Genomic DNA, 22,323 nt, shown 5'->3' on the forward strand with positions numbered 1-22,323 from the left:
AGATATTAGTATATCTTTTTTTATTATTAATTTTTATGGTAAAATATGATGCCTGTCATCACAAATCTATTTCACAAAATTATTTTTCTGTATTTATCCTATTATGTGTTAGTATAGTAGTGATGGGTGTCATGGGTGACTGTGAGGCAGAGTATGCTTACTCTTTCAAAGCACCTGACACTACTTTACCATAACAATGCCATTACAGGTGAGGAAGATTATGGTTACTCTTTTTATAAGCACCTGATACTACATTGTACTTTGCCATGGCAATGCAAGTTACGTTGGTACGCATGCGTTACCCTGTTGAAGTCAATCTGATTAAAACACAGATCCTATTTCGTTTCGTTTTTTGTAGTTCAAAATTTCATTTTACTTGTCTTTACTACACTAGGATCTGGAAGAGTTGTTATATTAATGGTGTTATGGTTGAAGTGAGAGATAAGCCAATGAAAGGATCTGTTACAGCGATTTCTTGGCTTGCCATGCATGGAACTGTGGGTAAACCACTAGAAACGTCAACGCTGATTGATTAATCAATGTCTGACGTCATTAGGTCAAAATCCGCTCGTACGACCCCTGACACGACCTTCGAGTACAACTTGTCAGATCTTCATGTAGTGTAGGCCATCGAAAGTATAAAAAAACGAAACGAATCATAGATCTATATTTTAATCAGAGTTCTGGTGAAGTCCACATTAAACTATACTGTATCTACAGCAGCTGGGTTTGACTACCCATAAGGATTGATGGTACTATATTTTATTTTAGTGGATTTGTTTATTTCAGCATGATTGTTGTCCTATACATGTAGCATCACAGGGTAAACCTGAAATTGTTCGCCTTTTGCTCGAACAAAATTGTGATGTCAATGTCACAGATATTGTAAGTTTATTAGAATTACTTTCTAATTTTTTTTAAAAAAAGTTTAAAATATTATTACAAAATCACTCGACTGTTTTATCTTCTTTAATTTTATGCTTTTGACCTAATAAATGAGGTTAACTCCCTTAATTTTAGGGGGGTTGGGTGACCGAATGATTAACACGTGCACGTTGGATCAGAAGGTCTGTCATTGTGTCAAGTGGCATGGTTTCGATTCCCTGCTTGTACGTGACAAGGAGTAGGGTCGCCTGTCCAACCTCGTGGATTTTCTCCAGGTCCACTGCTACAGACCCCTTCTCTACAGACAGCGAATTATTGAAATAAAGTTGAACCATATGTATGTTAGTCCTGAAATGACCTAGTTTGAGTCAAGTGGACCTTAAACCCTATCTCTCTCTCTCTCTCTCTCTCTCTCTCTCTCTCTCTCTCTCTCCCCGCCTTAATTTTATTCTGTTTATACCTTCGTTGACTGATGTGTATTGATTTTACGAACCATTTTCTACAATCTATAAAGTGCAATAATTTTGACATTTTTATTTCATGAAAAATTTATTTATGGTATATTTTTTAGCGTGGTAATACCCCATTACATCATGCGGCTATGAAAGGTCACAGTGATATTATGCAGACGTTAATATCGGCAGGTTGTAAAATAGATACAGAGGATAAGGTATGTATTTTATTGACCACAAACCACAGTCCCTCAATATCTAATGCCATGATTGACAAGTTAATTTCTCTGAGCTAAGTGCCAGTTTCTTAATCCTATATAACACAAAGAAAAACTATATCTTGGGCTGAAGTCAGGGTCTGGATAAATAAATAGCCATGTGAATCATGTAAAAGATATTTTGTTTAAAATTTCAAAACTCAAAAAGTTGGAACTAAAAGCTTTTAAATAGTGCAACCAAGAACCTTTGGTTTTTTAAATTAGCTGAAAAATTTTAACAGGTTTTCCTGAAAACCAGAAAATCAAATTGGTACGGCCTTGGGCCATGATAAAAGTTGTAGACCTATATGTGTTAATATATGTGGTTGGGTTTATAGAATGGATTTAAATATATGTGGTTTATTTGTAGAATGGATGGACAGCATTACATAACGCAGCTTATTGGTGTCATTTAAAGGCAGTTAAAGTTCTCCTTAAAAATAAATGTGATATCACCATTACTCATAAGGTTAGTAGGGGTGTTTGACATTAAAGGTGATCCTCACGTGACATTTCTGATGCTGACATAGTATGATGTATTTGAATCATTCTACATTAAGACAGTGAGAGCGGTAGTCAGTTGTACAGATGAACATGAGATATGCACACTATGTCCAGCTTTTTAGTCCATTCTTCTAACTAATCCCACCCATGGTCTTTTAGTTCCGTTGATCCTCATGCATTCAGATTTATCGCATTATTGCTGAGGATTGGTGCACACCGGAAAAGCTTCAATTTATTTTTTTTATATATATATAATGCAAGTAATTATGTCAACATATCCTTTCCATGAGTATAACACAAACCCAAATGTAATTATTACCTTCAACAGGTAAATTCCAATGTTAGTAATTTCCGCCATTCTCCATGAGTAGTCGTAACTTTCCATCAATAAACAATCTGTGATGTCAATTTGGTCCTTCTGCTCATATTCTAGTCTATATTTCTATGAGCAGGACTAAAATGACGTCACAGATTGTTTATTTTCAAAATGTTCTGACTAGCCACCAGTGTTGGGATTTCAAATTTTTTCTTGTCGGACAGTTTTACCGAAAATAAAGGGGCATAACTCTTATCATTATTTAAGCAGGCGGTTTCAGACCATAATTAAAAATCATGTGTCAACAAAATATTCAAATTCGTACGTATTAAAAAAAATAGGTGCAACTTGTTACTTTTTATATTTAATTCCCATACAGTATTCAAATTTATGTCATTAATATTCCTACAAAATCAGATGTTGTCGTAATATGATTGAATGAAAGTGTGTCGACTCCTGCCAATCCGTACCTGTTTCAAATTCCTCCAAAATAAACATATTTTTCAGGGTATAAGTCGATACATTTTTCAGCGGAAGTCCAGCATTCGTCTTATACTCTGTTTTCACTTATAAACGGAAGGTAAAAAAAAATGACATCCCAAAATTTATTTGGCAGTAGCCGTCGCTCTACCACAATGAGCGAGTCACAGACATCATCTGCTAAATAATCGCATTCTACTCTAGCACGCGCTATTTTCTTAACAAATAACTTCTTACACTATTCCAATTGAAATATTCATCACCATTTCTTAGCGTGTTTATTTATTTAAAAACATGAACCCCATTCCAAATATGATAATACAATTCGAGAATATGCCATCAATATAGAATCTTTTCTCCGACATTAGACGTGTAGTATTTGTCACGTTTCTATTTCATAATTTCATGCGTCTCGCGAAATTTCTACTTCTGTTTCAGTTATTGTACTATAAACGCGTGCGATCAGAAACAGAGCTTGCATTGTCTAGTATTATTCGGATATGTCTAAGAGTGAAATAGCTTTATTTCATGCCCGCTTCCATCAAAGTGATATTGCAGACAAGTTATCGGATACAATGTATATTGATTTAGGGTGTTATATACTATTAGGATATGTGACATATATTGACATTCGGGTTAATATTATACTTATGGAAAGGATATGTTGACATGCACATAATCTTGTTGTTTATGTGTGATTTACATTGTCACTTTGTAAAGTGCCCCTGAACATGTTATATGAAAGGGTGCACTATAAATATGCTGTAATAATAATAATAATAATAATAATAATAACTTGCATTATCTAAAAAATTTATGAAGCTTTTCTAGTGACCTTTAATACTCTCAAGCTATTGGCAACTCAGGCAGTTGTTGTAAATTGAAGAAGAGTTGGTGGAAACACAAAGTTCTCCTAGTCCTATCTTGCATATTTCAGATGTAACCAGTGGAATGAAAATAACGTGTTTGTCTCATTAAGACAGAAGTATTCTGTTTATGAATTATTACACCCCATTCTATTCTCTACAAAATATGTCCTTTGAATATGTTCAAAGAATGAGGTGCCACTTGATTGTAACCTGAATTTCACTGGATCAATTCCAGTGGCAATCTGTATTAAATATGAACAGGATTTATATTAGTTGACTATATTCAATGTTTTATATTTAAACAGGATTCTAGAACAGCTCTACAGGAGTTGATTGTATTCAATGTTTATATTTAACAGGATTCTAGAACAGCTGTACATGAGGTAGCCAGATCTAAAGAGAAAGAAGAGATAACTCTAGGTGAAATAGCTAGATTGTTGTTACAAGCTGGATCAGATAAAGATGCTAGAGGTAGTGATCTAGGGGAGGTAAATCATTCTTTATTATACACATCAATTAGGTAACTTAGTATCTTCAAAACACAGGGGCTAGAAATTTATAATTCTTACTATTCTATGTTATTTGAATTTCCATTGGTTTCGTCAATTTGATAAAAGAGAACAAACTGTTTTTCCTTGATTCTTTACTTTTTACTCCACTTTACTTTAAGCTTTACTTTGAATCAATAATATAAAAGTAGAACAATAGTTTGTTAGTTGTTTAGGAGGTGGTATCGGGTGTTCCAGAAAGCATAAGCATCCTTTTCCTCATGCATGATACCTGTAACTGATTTATTTAACAGAAGCAGTGGTTTGGATCCATTTCAGGCTGATTTTACAGGTTTAATGTTTGCTAGTTACCATGGACACTCGGAAGTAGCTACAGCTTTTATAGAGGCTGGTTGTGATATTAATTGTACTGGTTCTTCTGTAAGTCCTCCTCATTTACCTACATAAACTTCATCAGCAACATTTACCTAAATAAACTTCTTCAGCAACATTTTATTATTCAAATATTTTTACTTACCTTTCGATTGCATACAAATTAAGAGATACGATTTTGTTAGAACTAGGGAACGAGAATTACTGACACACATTTTTGTTATAGTAATTCAAAATTTTTTTACCCTTCATATCCATAATATTGCTGGTTTTATTATTTAAAGAGATATGGTAGTCTTGTGGTTAGGACATTGAAATATTCATAATCCAGAGTGTGCTGAAAAAAAACCAACTAGTCTAGTTGACAGATTTCATATACAAAACCTACATAATTCTGGTCGAAAGGTTACTTAGTAATAAACAGCAATTGTTTTTCATAGACTGTGTATCCAGTTCAATTATCTTGTCATTCTCCCGCTGAAAGAGTTTATTTCAATAGGAACCTTATTATAATGTATATTATAGAATAACTGGTCTGCATTACACTGGGCAGCTGATCGTGGTCAGGATGAGTTGGTCTATCTATTGTTAGAAGCTGGTGTAGATCCTACTATTAGAGCTTACGTAAGTACATCAATTCCATTATCAATAACACAATGAACAAACAAAAGCAGCTGTGATTTGAAAATGTACATTACCCAAGGTAGAAAATAATTCTGCAGTTCTAGTTTCTAATTATCTTACTTACAAGATTTCATCATGTCATTGTCATTTGTTGTTAAGAAACCATGCAATCATTTATAATTATCCATGAAATAAAGTCATCAATTTTACGTATATTATTACATTAATTGCCATATCATATTCCTAAAGCACTTAAATAAAAGTCAAACAGAATGTAATTCAGTTACCAAACTTTATCTCCAAGTGCATGTGCAGAGGTCCGGACCCCCAACTGCTCGCATATTTTCTTTCTTCAACATTCATTGAAATAACATTGAAGAAACAAACGTTTGAAGCAATGTCATCATTTTGACGCCACCCCACTCTAATCCTATATATGTGTGCGCCAAAATGAGCAGAAATATTGTCTCAGAGCTTTTTATTTTATAAAATTCTCTGGTAACCCCTCACTACTCAAATTCCTGGACACGCCCCCGATCTGTGTTTTATTTTAGATGTAATTTATTTTTATGCTTTTTAACTTTTGTACATTGCTGTCATGGAATTGAGTCATTTAAAATAATACAATTTTTGTTCCCACAGAGAGGAGAAACAGCTGCTGACAGAGCCAAATCTCCAGAGATTAAAGAGACTATTTTAAATGCTATCAATATGTTTGAAGAGTTAAGGGGACTGGACAGTAAATCTTCTAAAACTAAACCAGGCTCTAATATGACCAGGAATGCTATTGTAAGTTTGTTGTCCCCAGTATGTCGAAGAAAGCAGAGGACTATTAAAATGGGTTCATCCGTCATCACACTTTTTGAGACACAATAAATCTGCTCGTAATTAAGCATCATGTCTTGACTGAGTTTGATGATGAGCATTAATTTAGGGGGAGTTATGAAACTAGTGTATAGTTTCATTATTACATTACCTTAAACATGCATTATGCAAGAGCTAAATCTGATTATTGCAAGTCTTAATTTAGGCTTCAGATGTTATAGAAATTATAAATTAGATCTTTATTTAAACAACAAGCCCAAAATCAACTCTGTAGACCCACAGATGGCTCGGATTTAAATAGGATTTCACTAATTGATTAAATCAAATAAGGGGTAACCTGATGAAAATACGTCAGTTAGATCGAGGCTAAATGATAGAGTGTACTTAGCGAGGCCGCTGTAAAGCGTTTCGGTATGCCATTGAAAACTTTACTTGATAATCGAGATATGTAGGTGGAGTTAACGCCTGTCAATCAAACAATCAGCGAAGGTGAAGACACAATTCGAAGGTGAAGACACAATTCGCTACCATTTCTAGGCAAATATTACAACGATGATAACTATGTTCAGAATAAAGTAATTTGACTGAATTTTTCAATATATTCTTCTTTCATCATCTACTTTTGAACTCTTATAGCAAGAATGGCCAACTCTCTATAAAAATCTCCCATAATGTATCTTTAATAATGCAGAGTGATAAGCAATTTTTGTAAAAAGATAAACTTGGGAAGTAGTTTAAAAAGTCCCATCTGTTTATTTGGGGATTGAGACGGGAGACATGAGCCTCAGCACTGGACCTGTTAAAATTGTTTCATAGGCAATTGTTTCATGGGCAAAAAAACCCCCAAAACACAGCGTTTCTCTTATCGTTTTCAAGTACAAATGATAATTAGTAAACTAAAAGGTAATATTGGATTCTCTGGTCTTGACGAAAGAAATTATTCGATTGCTTGGCGACGTGCCAGATTTAGATCGAGAGAGAGGCCCTAGGCTATTCCACTTACAAGGCCCCTCCCACACCCTCACCCACATGACTAGAGGAAGATGAAAGTGTGGTTTAAACACAATAGAGCAAAACCGAGGATGAAGATGGATGTTTGAGACTACAGTGGTGATGGGTGGAAGAAAGGCATATAACAGTGTCAAAGATATTATACACCTTGGCCAGAGGCCCCCTATATCTTGTGGCCTTAGCCTTGAGTCTGCCAAGCCAAGCACTGTGTCTAGTCTTGATCAATAAATGGTTCAACATGGAGTTTCTAGTCTTTATCAAGAAAAAGGTTGAGCTGATAATGCTTATAATTTTTGTTTTGGAATTTTAAGGATTGTGGATAAATTAATTACCTTCTATCTTCCCAATCAATATATTTACTTTATTTTTCAGTTGACATCTCCAGCTAAAAACAAACTGACCAATCGAATGGTGGATGACATATTTAACAAAATGCCACCAATGAAAGTACCCAAAGCATCTACAACAAAATCAGAGCAGGTTTCAGATAAATCATCTTCTATGGACGCTACAAATAAAAATAAACAAAGTTCAGATCAGATACAAGCAGCCAAAAAACTTAGTAAAAATGAAACAGAAAATGCAACAGACGAATCGAATGTTAATAGTAAAATGTTACATAAAATTCCTGATAGCACAGAAGTCAAACCTTCCAATTCAAGAACTGATTCATCACTCAGTCAAATAACTGATAAGGTTGAAGACAAATTAGCAAGTTCACAGGTCAATGAATTGCCCAATCAAATAACAGATAACTGTTCAAAGGTTGAAGGATTATCCAATCAAATCTGTACTAAGATTGAGAATTCAGAGGTTTCTCAAATAACCAATGATATAAGTGATAATATAGTTTCTGTAGAGAGTTCAAAGAATGATAATTTAACAAATGAAATAGTAGATACCACAGAACATTTGAGTATTGATGATGTTAAAGTTAATACAATTGTTTAATATAAATTTTTGTTTAGGTATTCTTGTTTCATCTTGGCATAACTTTGGTCCGATACTTTATATCCAGTACCTTTGGCTTCCGAAATCCAAGTACAAAGTATACCGGTATAGCTCCATTTAGTTACTGCATGAGGCAGGGTATGCTTACTATTTATAGATCATCTGATACCACCTTTTATTTATGGAGTTCAGACAATTAACAGATTTTGATGTAAATTTGTGCTTAAACTGTTGATCTGAATACTCTGCTGGTGGATGGTGGTTGGCTTGGTAGTCTAATGTCGTATCTTAGTCCTGAAATGACCTAGTTTATGCTGAATAGACACTAAACCGCATTTCTCTCAGTCTCTCTTTTTTGCAATAAGTTAGAAGTGAACATTCTATTATAGAAATGAAGACAGGCATACACCATACAGTTTTCTATGAGGGAAATTATGCCCAGACAATGGCACAACAAACTACTTTTATATCAAATTCCAACTGCCAAGTGATTTGTTAGGTACTATAATGTGTACACGGGACCTTGGTTTTTCGTGCCATCCGAAAAACTATACACTGACCCTTGCCTGACCATCTGTTTAGGTTAGCGAGCCAACGTCTTACTCATTGACCACAGTGACTCCCTTTCTATTGTAGGTTATATGGTATGCACCATGGTTATATCTCGATGTTTGATGATGTGCTTTATTCTGTTTTATAATAATCTTTGTATTAATACTATTTTATAAAAAAGCAAATGTCCACCTACCCAAATAACCTCCAAACTCAACGCTCAGTAAGTCTTGATAATTCAGCTCATTAGGTCTGTATGTGGCAGTCTGATAAGGCATGAATGGGGTTTTCATTTGCAAGCTTGAGTTTTCACAACTTTTCTCGGGTCTTTTTAAGAGATTTTGCATAAAAAAAATAATAAATTTAACTGTATTTATTGTGTATTTTTAATTATTTAATATTATGGCAATTTAAGTAACCATTTTTTAATATTATGGCCATTAAAGTGACAGGCAAAATTACTTAAATGATAGTCACACAAGACCAGGGGAAGATAATTAATCTTCTGTGGTGATCATGCGTGTACCAATTGCTTCAAAAATATATTTGCCTTAGTGAAAGCGTAGTTTAATGTGATTTTATGTAATTTTTATACGACCACAATACTCAAGATTTTGTGGCACCCTTTTTATTAATGTGTATAGAGCTCTGGACTGCCTTAAGCTGCACGTTTTGCTGCAGTGGATCATTGGTTCAGGGATTTGAATACTTATATAGCACAAACTTAAAAACACTCTGTGGTCTGTGAGGTAATCTCATTGTTTCTGTGTATATATATAGATTACATTCTTAAAGCTAGTGCTTTCACTATCAGATCATCAGGCTTTTAATATATATATATATATACCTGAAAAATAAAGTTGTTTTATATTCTTTTGTGCAATAAAAATATCTTTTTAGGAAGTAAATTTATTTATTTCCACGTGGAATATATAGGGTAGACAGGAAAGTGGTGTGACTGAAGTTACTATTTAGGTTAAAAATGTCATTGAATTTTGTCCTAGGAATTGTTTAACATTATTAGTAATAATATAATGATTATCAGTTTTCTATAACAAATATCACAGCAACAATATCAGAATTATTTTTAGCAACAAATCGACAACAACCCTGAACCCTTTCTATACGCCCACAATTTAATGTGGACGCATATTAACGTCGCCCTTGTCTGTCTGGACGTCTACAATATGTTTATGGACACTCCACAGGTCACAATTTTTATCCAGTTTTGGTGAAACTTGAAATGTAGGTTTGTCTCCCAAAGATCTCAATTTCCGTCGAAATTGGCATGTATCGGACGGTAAATTCATGGATTATGGCCCCTGATTGTACAAAAAATCACGTTTTTAGCTTGTGGACACTTTAGAGGTCACAATTTTCATCTTATTTTGATGAAACCTGAAATGAATGTTTAAAAACCAAAGGAGGGGGGGGGTGGATGGCGGAATGGTTAGCATGTGCACGCTGAGCTGTATCATACAGTCTGTCATTGAGTCAACTGGCGGGTTTTCGATTCCCCTGTTGTACGTGACAAGGAGTAGGGTCGCCTGTCCAACCTCGTGGGTTTTCTCTGGGTCCTCCGGTTTTCTCCCACTGCTAAAGACCCCTAAGCGCAAGCAAATTATTGAAATAAAAAAATTGAACCACGTGTTAGTCCGGAAATGACCTACTTTGCGTCGAATGGACGTTACACCCCATCTCTCTCTCTCTCTCTCTCTAAAACCCAAAGATCTTAGTTCCTTTCGATATTCGTACATATCTGGACGTTACTTCCTGGATTATGGCCCCTGATTGTCACAATTTTTAACACATTTAAAAACCTGTCGTATCTATCACCATTACACCAAAAATTCGTGAATATCAAACCGAAACTGCCGGCCAAAATGACGGCTCCTCGTACACAATTTGTATAAAAGTATATCAAGGTTGTGGACCCGCTAAAGGTCATAATTTTGATCCGATTTTATGAAATTTAAATTTATATTTATATCACAAAGATTTTGGTATCTTTCAATAATCGCGCATATCGGAATATAATTAATTTCCTGGATTGCGGCCACTGATTGTTCGAAAAATCATGTTTTTAGCCTGTGGACCCTTTTATATTCAATTTATATTCAATTTTAAAAACCGTTTAAATATATCACCATTTCACCCCAATGAAGGTTTAGTTTGAATTTCGTAAATATGTGACTGAAACTGCCGGACTAATTGGCTGCTCCTTGTACGCAAATAGTCTTAAAGTATGTAATACCAAGGTTGTGGACCCTCTTGAAGTCACAGTTTTTATCCAATTTTGATGAAAGCTTGAAATGTATGTTTATCACCCAAAGATCTCGATTCCTGTCGATATTTGTGCATAACTCACTATAGCCCCATATTGTACGAAAAATCACGTTTTTTAACTTGTGGAACCTCTAGAGTTCACAAATTCTATCCGATTTAACAAAAAACATTTAACTGTTACACCCTAATGATGGTTGAGTTGTATGCAAATAGTGTAAAAGTATGCATACCAAGGTTGTGGACCCTACCTAGAAGTCACAATTTTTATCCAATTTTGATGAAACTTAAAATATTTGTTAATATCCTAAAGATCTTGGTTCCTGTTGATATTCGTGTATATCGGGCCGTAACTTCCTGGATTATGACCCTTATTGCACAAAAACATTTTTTTAAAAACTTGTTCTCTGTCCATCTCTTGCGAAATGTGGGCGTATCTTGCCTGGCAACCGGTGGTTTTCTCATTTCCCAGGTAATATAACAGTCCTAATCCTCATTATTTTACAGGTTCTTACGCAGTAAGAAATGCTAGGAAATAAATAATTTAAAAGGCTATAGATTTAAAATGACACCACAAAGGCTATATACCCTAGTATTTATGGTCTAGTAACCATTAACATAGGGCCGGAGCCACGGTGGCTAAGTGAGTAAGAAGCTGGCCCCCTAGCATGGTAGTCGTCGGTTCGCTCCCTGTGTTGGCCGAGGAAGTTCATCAGGATTTCCGGCCTGGTTTCCAATTGTCAGTGGTGCAGGACGGAGGGCCTGATAAGGGCAGCTGTCTAGTTCAGATTGGACAAAAAACGAGGTCCCGTGTACACATTGGCGTGCACGTATAAGATGCATTGGCAGTTGGAATTTGATATAATTGAGGAGGCCGTACGGCCACTATCCGGGCAAATTTTCCCTCGTAGCACACTGCATGGCATATGCCTGTCTTCATTAACCCAGTGGGAACAGTTAACAGTAGGACGTTAAAGATTAAAGTATTAAACCCCATTTCATTTCATTTAGTTAACACAGACTTTTTTGGCCTAATGTATTAACTATTACAAGCATAGATATATACATATCACATAGCTTATAATGTATATATAGTGGTAATGGTGTTACCACCAATCTTATTGGTATTTAACAATCATTAAACATACATTATGCAAGAGCTAAATCTGCCTATTGCAGGTCTTTCTTTAGGCCTGAAATTAATTAGACATTAAATAACTTATCCAGACGATAAGCAACGCTCGATGTCATCGCTAGCCTGCGATGTTTATTGGATTAGGTTCCGATTTGCTGTTCGACTTCCATTCATGATTTAAATCATGAAATGAATAATCGAGACTGAATAATTTGACTGAAATTATTAGTAAATTCCCTTTACATGATCAAGTTTTTAACTATTATAGCGAGAACTGCCAGCTCTTTATCTAATTTCCCATAATGTATCTTTAATATAGAATAAAATAAATATAATTACCCGGTAGAGGAGAATTCACTTAAAATATGACGAGGTAATGACTTAAATTGGTTGTATCAATCCATATAAATCAAATAATGTCCAACCATTGCATTGTCAAAAAATATATTATAATTATATGGTGTTTCCCATAAACTTCCACATGTTCTCAAATAAACGTTTGAAAACTCTACTTATTTAATTAGTTGGTTTCCAAAATAATATATACAGTGTGTATGTTGACATTTAACGACGTTATTGACGGATTATCAAAGGATATTATTTGAAAGTATTTCATATAAGAAAGCTTGAAATGTTTTTGTTGCTGAACTGATATATAACCCGTTCACCTCGTCTTGCGTGCCTTAGTTTTTGTTATTGTAGAATTGTGGTAAACAACCCAAATGAAATGGTGTCAGCCATTATAAAGAAGTAGTGAACGGTGAAATTTGTATTTAGAAAAGTCATGAGTTATTAAAAATACTAGGATAGCAATGTCATGAATTAGGATGCGGATTACGATTTTGTTGGACCCTGGGCTACAAACATTAACAAGGTAATTTCCAGACTAACATAATCGTTATTCATTAATTCGCTTGTGTGGAGATTATGGAGAAACCCCATAGGGTTAGACAGGCGATCCTACTTGATCCTTGTTTGTAAAATAGAACCAAATTATAAAAAGATGGGTCATTCCTTGTCAAATCACCCAATGATGTAAACTATACCTCTGAAATATTATGGCTGATGTGCTTATTTTTGACTGAAGACTCTGATATTTCAAATTTTAGCTTGATCGATCTAACGGTCCCTGAGATACGGCCCATTCAATTTGGAATACTTGTGGAATTTACCTTAACAGAAATAGACAATTATTAAGCAATTTTGACCTAGTTGCCGAGACAAAAAAAAAGCATATAAACCAAATTTAACAAAAATAAATAGAGGATATTTGTCGTTTTAGAGTGAATAACATATTTTATTTCATCGAGAAGCAAGAAAACGTTTATATTTTCACGAATGCGTAGCATGAGTGAAAATATAAACGTTTTCTTGCTTAGAGATGAAATAAAATATGTTATTCACGACAAAACGACAAATGTTCTATTTATTTTATGATTTTACAATCATTTTAGGTAAAAACAACATGGACTACTTTAGCCAGTGAAATAACACTTTTATTTCACTGATAAAACGTGGTATTCCACTACTGATCATAAAATAAATGAGGATATTTGACCGGGAAAAACCCAAAATAAAGATTGAAAACAAAAACAACAAATTGACCCTTTATCTACCCATATTATGCATGCATTTGTATTGTGCATTAAATATATTTTGCTTCAGTTATATGTCCACGAACTCAAAGATGTAAAAGAGAATTAAGTGTCTAATTGTAATTTTAATCAGATTAGGACTTGACGAATTTTATGTCAACTTTCAACAAAAATATTTTTTCTCTACAGCTCTTTATTCGACTTTACTAATAATAGCCATATTAAATCGAACAAATTCCCAGAAGATAGCGGTGGCCCTTTAATCCTTAAGTTCATGCTGAATAATAGAACATATCGAGGTACAACGAACGTATCGGTGATCCAATTTGAATGTTATGTGAATATATTAACCTGCTTTTTCAAACACTTTATCTTTAAACATACATGTATTGTATTACATTATAGCATGAATGAAATTCGGTTTAATGTCCTATAACTTGATAACAATTATCCATATATAAGGCATAAGATAAGCTTTTATTGTATCACCACCTGTATCATACTATGGGCAGCATACAAAATTTACAGTTTAAACATACTTTAATCACACAGTTATACAGTAACATTTGGGGTGATCATCTACACAGTGAAAATGTAATGAACATATATAACATGTATGGGGTGGAATTCACGACAAAATGTTAACTCTGTGTAAGGATTAGATAAAGAGCTGACTGTTCTTGCTATAATAGTTAAAAAAAATAAATAAAAAAATAACGAAGAATAATAGGCCTACATTAAAAATGTCAGTCAAATTCCTTTATTCTGTGCGAAGTTATATGTTTGAAGTTTTTGACAAAATGTAGCGTAGATTTTTATTATCGTTGCAACGATACTAAAGTCTCGATTATTTATTTTATCGTTCCCCTGTAGTCGCTACACAACCCCCTAGATTAATTGTTGCCGAAATGGCCCGTGCAAAGTATCATTTTATAGGTTTTGTTGGTCACCCGACACGAGTATGTTCCTATAGGTATTAAAAGAATACTTTTCGAGCCAAGTTCGTTCGCCATTTTGGATTTTGGCAGCCAAATCGAACGTTTGTGAGATAATAATAATACTAATAAATATATATATTGAATGTCGACAAAAAATGTTGAAAAAATTTTTCGCAAATCTTTGATGCCCATATGGGATTCGTTCAAAGAATCCAAAAATGAAAACCCGTAGAAGATCCGTTGAGAAATAACGGAGATATTGGCAACCTGAGATTATTTTTTGTTTTTGTCCCATCCGTAAAAAATTCGAGTAGACGTTGCTATTAAAATTCGATCAAACCAGGTCATGTTTACGTCACGTCTTGGCAGTCAGAGGAGAATTCATTGCATACATAAGAGGATGTTGTCTTTAATCGCTTACTATTTATTACAAATATCGAATCCTAATTAAATTCTCGGATTATCCACTACCCGCGTCTTTTTCCGTCATGCTTATCTCAGAAAGTATTGTACGTCTAACTCTTCATAAAGTTTATCAACTTGTACATTAAGCGCTCAATGTTCGCTTGTGACCTTTGACATCACGCGTGCAGAAGTTCCTAATCGTCGGGCTGTTGATTAGGGGAACCCTTACATGTTTGTCCTGTATACGCTCCATGAGTGTTTTTTGGGGAATCCAGTATTTTTCTAGTATGATTGGATATCTCTACTTTTCATATATACCAAAATTGCCATACTTTTATTGGAAATAACCACCCAATAAATAGTTTTCTGGGAACCCATCTTTAATGTAACCTAAAAGATATTATGCTTATATCAAAGGATATCGGTTCATTTCTATATTGGCGCGCATAGGACCACAACTTCTTGTTGGATCATTGCCCCTGACTGTACTGGGAACGGGGTTTTATTTCCGAATATCTATTCGTCCTTACAACGAGGATACTTTGATAGTCGGTTGCGGGTGGGGGTGGGGCAAGGACTTCTGTGAATTTGACGATCCATGTCGAACGTCACCGTGGACGCGACTCCCCGGAGAAGGGTCTAGGGTAACACCCCCCCCCCCCCCATCCCCCAAAGAAAATTTTGGAAAAAAGGGTTTGCATTGGATGAGAAGAACTATAACAATGACGGACAATTTCTATTTTGAGGCTGAATTTTCATATTGGCGCATTATAATATTTTTCAAAATTTGAAGTAAGGATTAGACTTTAGCGTACCTATAATAATTCAGAGCGAGACTTGTTTAAATTTTAAAGATTATTACGCCTGGCGCGGGCTCGAATCAATCTCATCCCCATCGTGAATTTGATCTGAAACATTTCCAACAATCTCCAGTTGGCTTTCTTATGGTAGATTTCATCGTGGGCGGCCCACCAATCTCGGTATTACACGCGCCTCTCCGGGATGAGGCACCCCACCAACCATGCCGTTTTGGGCGCCCCACCAATCTCAGGTCATTATGCATTATGTGCGGCCCGGCAATCATATATTGCAATTATAAGTGCCCCACCCATCATGTCATCATGGGCGCCCCTCCGGGATAAGGCACCCCACAGATCACACCGCTTTGGGCGCCCCATCAATCAAGTTGTGGTGTTGGGGGCGCCTCACATAATGACATGATTGGCGAGGTGCCCATAAAACCAAGTTTTCCCCGCGGTGTAAAGTTTTCTCCGCGGAGAAAACTTTATACTGCGGAGAAAAGGTTTACACCGCGGAGAAAAGGTTTTTCATGGGTTATGCCGTCGCCCCTGTCTGTGTGTGTGTGTGTGTGAATGTATGTATGTGTGTGTGTGTGTGTGTGTGTGTGTGTGTGTGTGTCTGTGGTTCGCCTACAGGGCGCAATTCTTCATGGATTTTCTTCAAACTTGGTATACTTATTCCTTATACCCCAAGGAAGATCCCTATTGTTTTTGGTGCATGCCCGACCCCCCGGGGCAGAGCCACGCCCATTTCTAGTATTTGTTTGTTTGTCGTCTACAGGCCACATTTCTTAACTAATAATCTTGAAACTTTGCATACACATTCTTTGTACCCTAAGGAACATCCCTATCGTTTGGGGTGCATGCCCAACCCCCAGGGGCAGAGCCACGCCCATTTTCTTTTCGTGTGTCTTTGTGTCGCCTACAGGGCGCAATTCTTACTGGATTTTCTTCAAACTTGGTATACTTATTCCTTATACCCCAAGGAAGATCCCTATTGTTTTTGGTGCATGCCCGACCCCCAGGGGCAGAGCCACGCCAATTCCTTATATTTATTTATTTGTTTGTCATCTACAGACCGCATTTCTTAACGTATCATCTTGAAACTATGTATACTTATTCTTTGTACCCCAAGGAACATCCCTATCGTTTGGGGTGCATGCCCGACCCCAGGGGCAGACCCACGTCCATTTTCTTTTCTTTTTATGTCTGTGTGTCGCCTATAGGCCACAATTCTTAATCAATCGTCTTGAAAAATTTTCATATGAATTGCTTATACCCTAAGTATGATCCCTATTGTTTTTGGTGCATGCCCGACCCCCAGAGGCAGAACCACGCCCATTCCTTATATTTATTTATTTGTTTGTCATCTACAGACCGCATTTCTTAACGTATCAACTTTACATACTTATTCCTTATACCCTAAGGATGATCCCTATTGTTTTTGGTGCATGCAAGCCTCCCCGGGGCAGAGCCACGCCCATTTTTTGTATTTGTTTGTTTGTCGTCTACAGGCCACATTTCTTAACGTATCATCTTGAAACTTTGCATACTTATTCTTTGTACCCTAAGGAACATCCCTATCGTTTTGGGTGCATGCCCAACCCCCAGGGGCAAAGCCACGCCCATTTTCTTTTTTATGTCTGTGTGTCGCCTACAGGCCACAATTCTTAATCAATCGTCTTGAAATTTTTTCATATGAATTGCTTATACCCTAACGATCATCCCTATTGTTTTTTTACCCCCAGGGGCAGAGCCACGCCCATTTTCTTTTCTTTTTATGTCTGTGTGTCACCTACAGGCCACAATTCTTAATCAATCGTCTTGAAAAAATTTCATATGAATTGCTTATACCCTAACGATGATCCCTATTGTTTTTGGTGCATGCCCGACCGCCAGGGGCAGAGCCACGCCCATCCCTTATATTTATTTATTTGTTTGTCATCTACAGATCGCATTTCTTATCGTATCACCTTGAAACCTAGCATACATATTCCTTCTATCCTAAGGAACATCCCTATTATTAGTGGTGAATACCCAACACCCAGGGGCAGAGCTACGCCCATTTTCTTTTTTTATGTCTGTGTGTCACTTGCAGACCGCATTTCTTAATCGATCATCTTGAAAACTTTTTTATACTTATTCCTTATAGCCTAAGGCTACTTTTTATACTTATTCCTTAATCCTAAGGCCGACCTCTATTATTATTTTTGGTGCATGCTCGACCCCTTGGGACAGAGCCACGCCTAACGTTTGTGTGTCCTGTGTTTTGCCTACAGACCGCAATTCTTAACAGATCCTTTTGAAACTTTGCATACCTATTCGAAACGTCATGCTTTTAGAATAAAGACATCGATTGTTTTAAAATAAAAATTGTGTTCTGTTAATGTGAACGAAGTGTTAAACTGATAGCAGTCCTACAACCCAGTTTTATTTCACAGACCCTCAATGCAAACTGGACCATATCAAACAAAACAGGAATGTGGACGTATATTGCTGCGTTAGCGATGCTCTTGTTTATCATACTGTGATTTCTCACATGAGAAAACTTTATACCGCGGAGAAAAGGTTTACACTGCGGAAAAAAGGTTTACACCGCGGAGAAAACTTTATACCGCGGAGAAAAGGTTTACCCCGCGGAGAAAAGGTTTACCCCGCGGAGAAAACATTTACACCGCGGAGAAAATATTTACACCGCGGAGAAAATGTTTTTCCTGGTTTTTTTTATTTTAATCATAGTTTTCACTGCGATTTCTCATATGGGGTAAATTACAAGAAAAGGGTATAAATCAACGTATGGTTCTAAAAGGCCATCGTAGTGGGCACACAAATATGTCTGAATTGTGTTAAGCAGAGATAGTTTTATCATTTATATAAATTTAGATCAGTTTATCTGTGTTTATGCGTGTATCCACCTAGAAACTCCATTTATTAACTGTTTGGTTTATATATGTTTTAGTTAACTAGATTATTCCGTGTACTGGTTTCAACCAGCAATGACCACGCTATAAATAGAACTACATGTATACATTATCTACGTAACAGCTGATTTATCCAAAATAAACCATGGTTATGATGCAACGCACGTTATGTTTACACCTCAATGACATAATTTGTGGTGGATTTAGTTTTACATAATATGTGAAATAAATAGGATGTGTTTTTGTTTATTTTTGATATATCGATGGCATTTTTATTTTAAACATAACTATATCCCGGTAAGTGACACTTTATTTAGATTTTTAAAAATAAAATATTTCTCAAGGTTGAAACGTATGCCCACGGACCGTATATTAAAGAACAATTTTGGCGCCAGTCATTATCACATATGTGATAGAACTGGTTAAACACGTTCCAAATATTTTTTTTATCACAGAGATCACTGCTACGATAGATGCGTAATCAATGCTTGAACAATCGGAAGTGACGAACGCAAAAGGAAAACACGAGTTATCCCTCTATATAACTGACTGAAGTGACGGGTGATAACAGATACATGGGCGAATTTCTGCTCACATAATTCCTTCGAAGACCAAAAGTTGTTGTGTGAGACTGTGAAATGATATCTTTTTTGAATTATCGGATATACTTGAACTATAAATCATATTTATATCTCGAACTCAATATTTTCCATAATATTCCAAATTAAAAACACAGAATTCAGTATTGGTCGATTTCAATCAATACTGTTACCTTGCCGTGCAAATATAGGATCCTAATATCTAATATTTAAGACACAATTAACACTTTATAATCAATACGCGAGTCGTGTATTCTATGGTTTGGGGTGCCATTTTGTAATGTACAACTATAAAACATAACCCACAAGACAGTTTGGAAGTAATTAGTAAACGACAAAATCATAATAAAAAAAAGTCGTGTAGGGGATTAAGCAAGCGTAAACCACTGCCGTTCAATTTGAACTGCCCACGTATTTCACCGAACACAATTGATTTAAAATTACAATTTTTTTTCTCAAAAATTGAATATAAATCACTTTACATACAATCATTACATTAATATTATGTGCTTTAGTTTGAGAACCATTTTCGTTTATTTCAAGGTTCCCAAAAATAGAGCCATACTTGACAAATCGGCCCCGTTTGTCGCGACGCAGGAGCGCCATCACGTAGTGATCTCTAAAACTATTATGGCCACTTCCGCCTTCATTTCTATCGGGTTTGGAGCTCAAAGTACGGCAATAAACTCGCTCTAACTTTACTGAATGAAAAATCTAACATACCTTTCGACTTTGTGGAATAACAATCTATAATTCTACTGATCCTTTTTTTGAAAATCTTATCGGATTCCTGAGAACAGATGTAGGCCTATTTTCTTCATGATCACCATCAAAACATTGAAGAATCCATTATGTCGTAAATTTTATGTTAATTAGATTGCCATTACTTAGATTTTCCTTTTTCTCGCTGTTTTATTGTCGATTTGGGATGATACGAATATTTAGTATATATTAAAGACGTCTCTATTCATTTGACCTCATTTGACGTTTAAACCTATATAATGTACATGAATTTTAGGTACTATTTTTTTTTGCGGATGAATACAGCTGTTCTGTAATGCTTAATATTGATCTGTAACATTAAGAGTTAAGTGGATTTATCTCCCTTTCATGATTAATAATAATGTTCTCATGAGCCGTTTTTTTTTTCGGCATGAAGCCTTAGTGCATAAGGTACTTATATGTGTATCTCCCCTGTTGGGAGCTATGTATACTATTATATTTTCTTACTTGACTGTCATTTGGGTTTTCTCTCTTTGTTTGCTCTGTACCATGTCCCCTGTGGACCCTTGATTGGAAATAAAGCTATTATTATTATTATTTATTATTATTGTATTCTGTTGTAGACTGTGAAAATTTTGGATCCATGTGTCGACGCTTTAAATCACATGGATCCATTCAACCTTCTAACTGTTTAATTCCATTTTTTTCATTGAAGATTCTTATATTACAAATCTTTCCTTACACTAGAAACGTAATCTTGCACTGGATAAATAATATCTAGAAAAGTTAGACAAAAATAACTCTTTTCGAAAAGAATAAGCATACTCTGCCTCGTATGCGAGACGCACCACTAGATTGCGAGTGTCCTGAGCGCCTGTCAACCGCTGAATCTATTTGTTAAGGCCAGCTCAATTTTCGTCAAGGTCGCCGAGATGCAAATAAGCTTAGTATAAGCATTGGGGCTAGGTCCAGGGTTAGGGTTGGGATTAGCGTTAGCCATGTTTAGATCTCGTGACCTTTGACGAAACTTGAAGTTGGCCTAACCTCTGTCAACGGGATTTTCTACAAATCAGCTGACGAGAATGACGCAGTTATTTTGCCGGCTGGATAATCGATAATGATTATAAACCACCCGATAAAGTAGAGCATCATTTTTTCACATATAATTTTAATTGGATTCATCCACATGTCTAACATCCTTTTAAGTCCACATGTCTAACATCCTTTTAAGATGCTAGATTCCATTAATAATAGAACACACATTTTTTTAAAGAGAGTTCCCTCAATCTGTTTCACAGAGAATTACGAGTCTAGTAATATGTTTCACAGAGAATTACGAGTCTAGTAATATATCTCTGTCAAAGATGACTGTCTTAACACGTGCTGTCACAGCACGCGGCGTCAATCATTGGTTGAATGGCGCGTGCATTCTTTACATAAGACGTTACTGCTTCGGAGAAAATGCTGCATTTTAGTCATTTTAATACCCATTTACACTAAATAGGAAATAATTTTTACCTACAAATACGTCAAACGCCTTTATTTATTTTTCCAATACATAAAAAAATGTTTTAGAATTTAATTTGTCGCAGGAAAAAAGTTAATATTTCTGGCTCATTAAGCCGCATCGATGTCATCCGTATCAGTGATTGTAGCGGCCTAGCAAATATTCACTGCGGATCAGTGTGGAGTTTCCTGCCTTAAGCCTCGAAATGCACTTATCGCTTGATTTAGACTATTCTTGGTAAAATGGCTACGACCTTGCCAGGGCATGTTCTATACGGGACAAATATTTTAGAAAATATGGACAATTTATGATGATAGTTTTTTAAAACATTTTATTCTTGTAGTCAATCTTGTACATAAGAACCGGTATATTATAACCAAAGATGGCAGAGGGAACTGGTAACGGCCCAAAATGGGGCAGTTTGTACTCAACATTACGGCAAGTTAAAGGCGCTGAACATCTGATAGCTGGCATGAGTGGTGGGGTGATATCAACGTTAGTCTTACATCCTCTAGATTTAGTTAAAATACGATTCCAAGGTGGGTATAGGATTATTTGTTAAAGATTTAATTATTTTTTGTGTGTAGAAATATTCAATTGGTTCATTAATTAATCGGATTATTCATATTATCTCAATATTGCATCATCAACTCGTGTAATTTTCCATAGGCCTATTTTACTAGTATTTACATTAGGACAGGTTGACCGAGAAGCACTAAATCCTGCTTATGGCTTATGCCACTTATAAATAGGTCTAATAATGAGGCATTTGATGGTTGTTTTGGATTATGTAATAAACGTTTGGATTTA

At 35.6% G+C, this 22,323-nt stretch overlaps 2 protein-coding genes and 1 long non-coding RNA gene across 9 annotated transcripts in view; 2 read left to right on the forward strand and 1 right to left on the reverse strand.

Annotated features, from left to right (window-relative positions):
- Window positions 1-9,515, forward strand: part of LOC126825255 (ankyrin repeat domain-containing protein 6) — a 24,736-nt gene extending 15,221 nt beyond the window's left edge. For all 4 annotated transcript variants that reach the window (XM_050555083.2, XM_050554929.2, XM_050554989.2 and 1 more), the window contains exons 3-10: window positions 790-885; window positions 1,457-1,555; window positions 1,965-2,063; window positions 4,123-4,251; window positions 4,591-4,692; window positions 5,170-5,268; window positions 5,911-6,057; window positions 7,477-9,515. In XM_050555083.2, coding sequence (XP_050411040.2) covers window positions 790-885; window positions 1,457-1,555; window positions 1,965-2,063; window positions 4,123-4,251; window positions 4,591-4,692; window positions 5,170-5,268; window positions 5,911-6,057; window positions 7,477-8,055 — 1,350 coding nt within the window. In that variant the 3' untranslated portion in view covers window positions 8,056-9,515. The remainder of the gene's footprint in view (window positions 1-789; window positions 886-1,456; window positions 1,556-1,964; window positions 2,064-4,122; window positions 4,252-4,590; window positions 4,693-5,169; window positions 5,269-5,910; window positions 6,058-7,476) is intronic.
- On the reverse strand, window positions 4,240-20,594 carry LOC126826831 (uncharacterized). 2 transcript variants are annotated; one of them, XR_007682448.2, is made up of 4 exons: window positions 20,007-20,594; window positions 8,804-8,934; window positions 7,437-7,612; window positions 4,240-4,981 (listed from the first exon to the last, which is right to left on the reverse strand). It is a non-coding gene; the product is annotated as an uncharacterized LOC126826831 (long non-coding RNA). The 2 variants fall into 2 exon arrangements; XR_007682436.2 differs by lacking the exon at window positions 20,007-20,594 and adding an exon at window positions 12,365-12,612.
- The window catches only part of LOC126825626 (mitochondrial folate transporter/carrier), a 28,969-nt gene continuing 19,393 nt past the window's right edge, over window positions 12,748-22,323 (forward strand). Inside the window, exons 1-2 of one of the 3 annotated variants that reach the window (XM_050555380.2) lie at window positions 12,748-12,899; window positions 21,857-22,052. In XM_050555380.2, the coding sequence (XP_050411337.1) occupies window positions 21,896-22,052 (157 nt within the window). In that variant the 5' untranslated portion in view covers window positions 12,748-12,899; window positions 21,857-21,895. Of the gene's footprint in view, window positions 12,900-18,876; window positions 18,982-21,726; window positions 22,053-22,323 lie in introns of those variants that run through there. The other 2 variants (XM_050555455.2, XM_050555515.2) reach the window with 2 other exon arrangements.

The sequence above is a fragment of the Patella vulgata genome, chromosome 1 (genome assembly GCF_932274485.2).
Source record: "Patella vulgata chromosome 1, xgPatVulg1.2, whole genome shotgun sequence".
Classification (NCBI taxonomy): Eukaryota; Metazoa; Mollusca; class Gastropoda; family Patellidae; genus Patella; species Patella vulgata.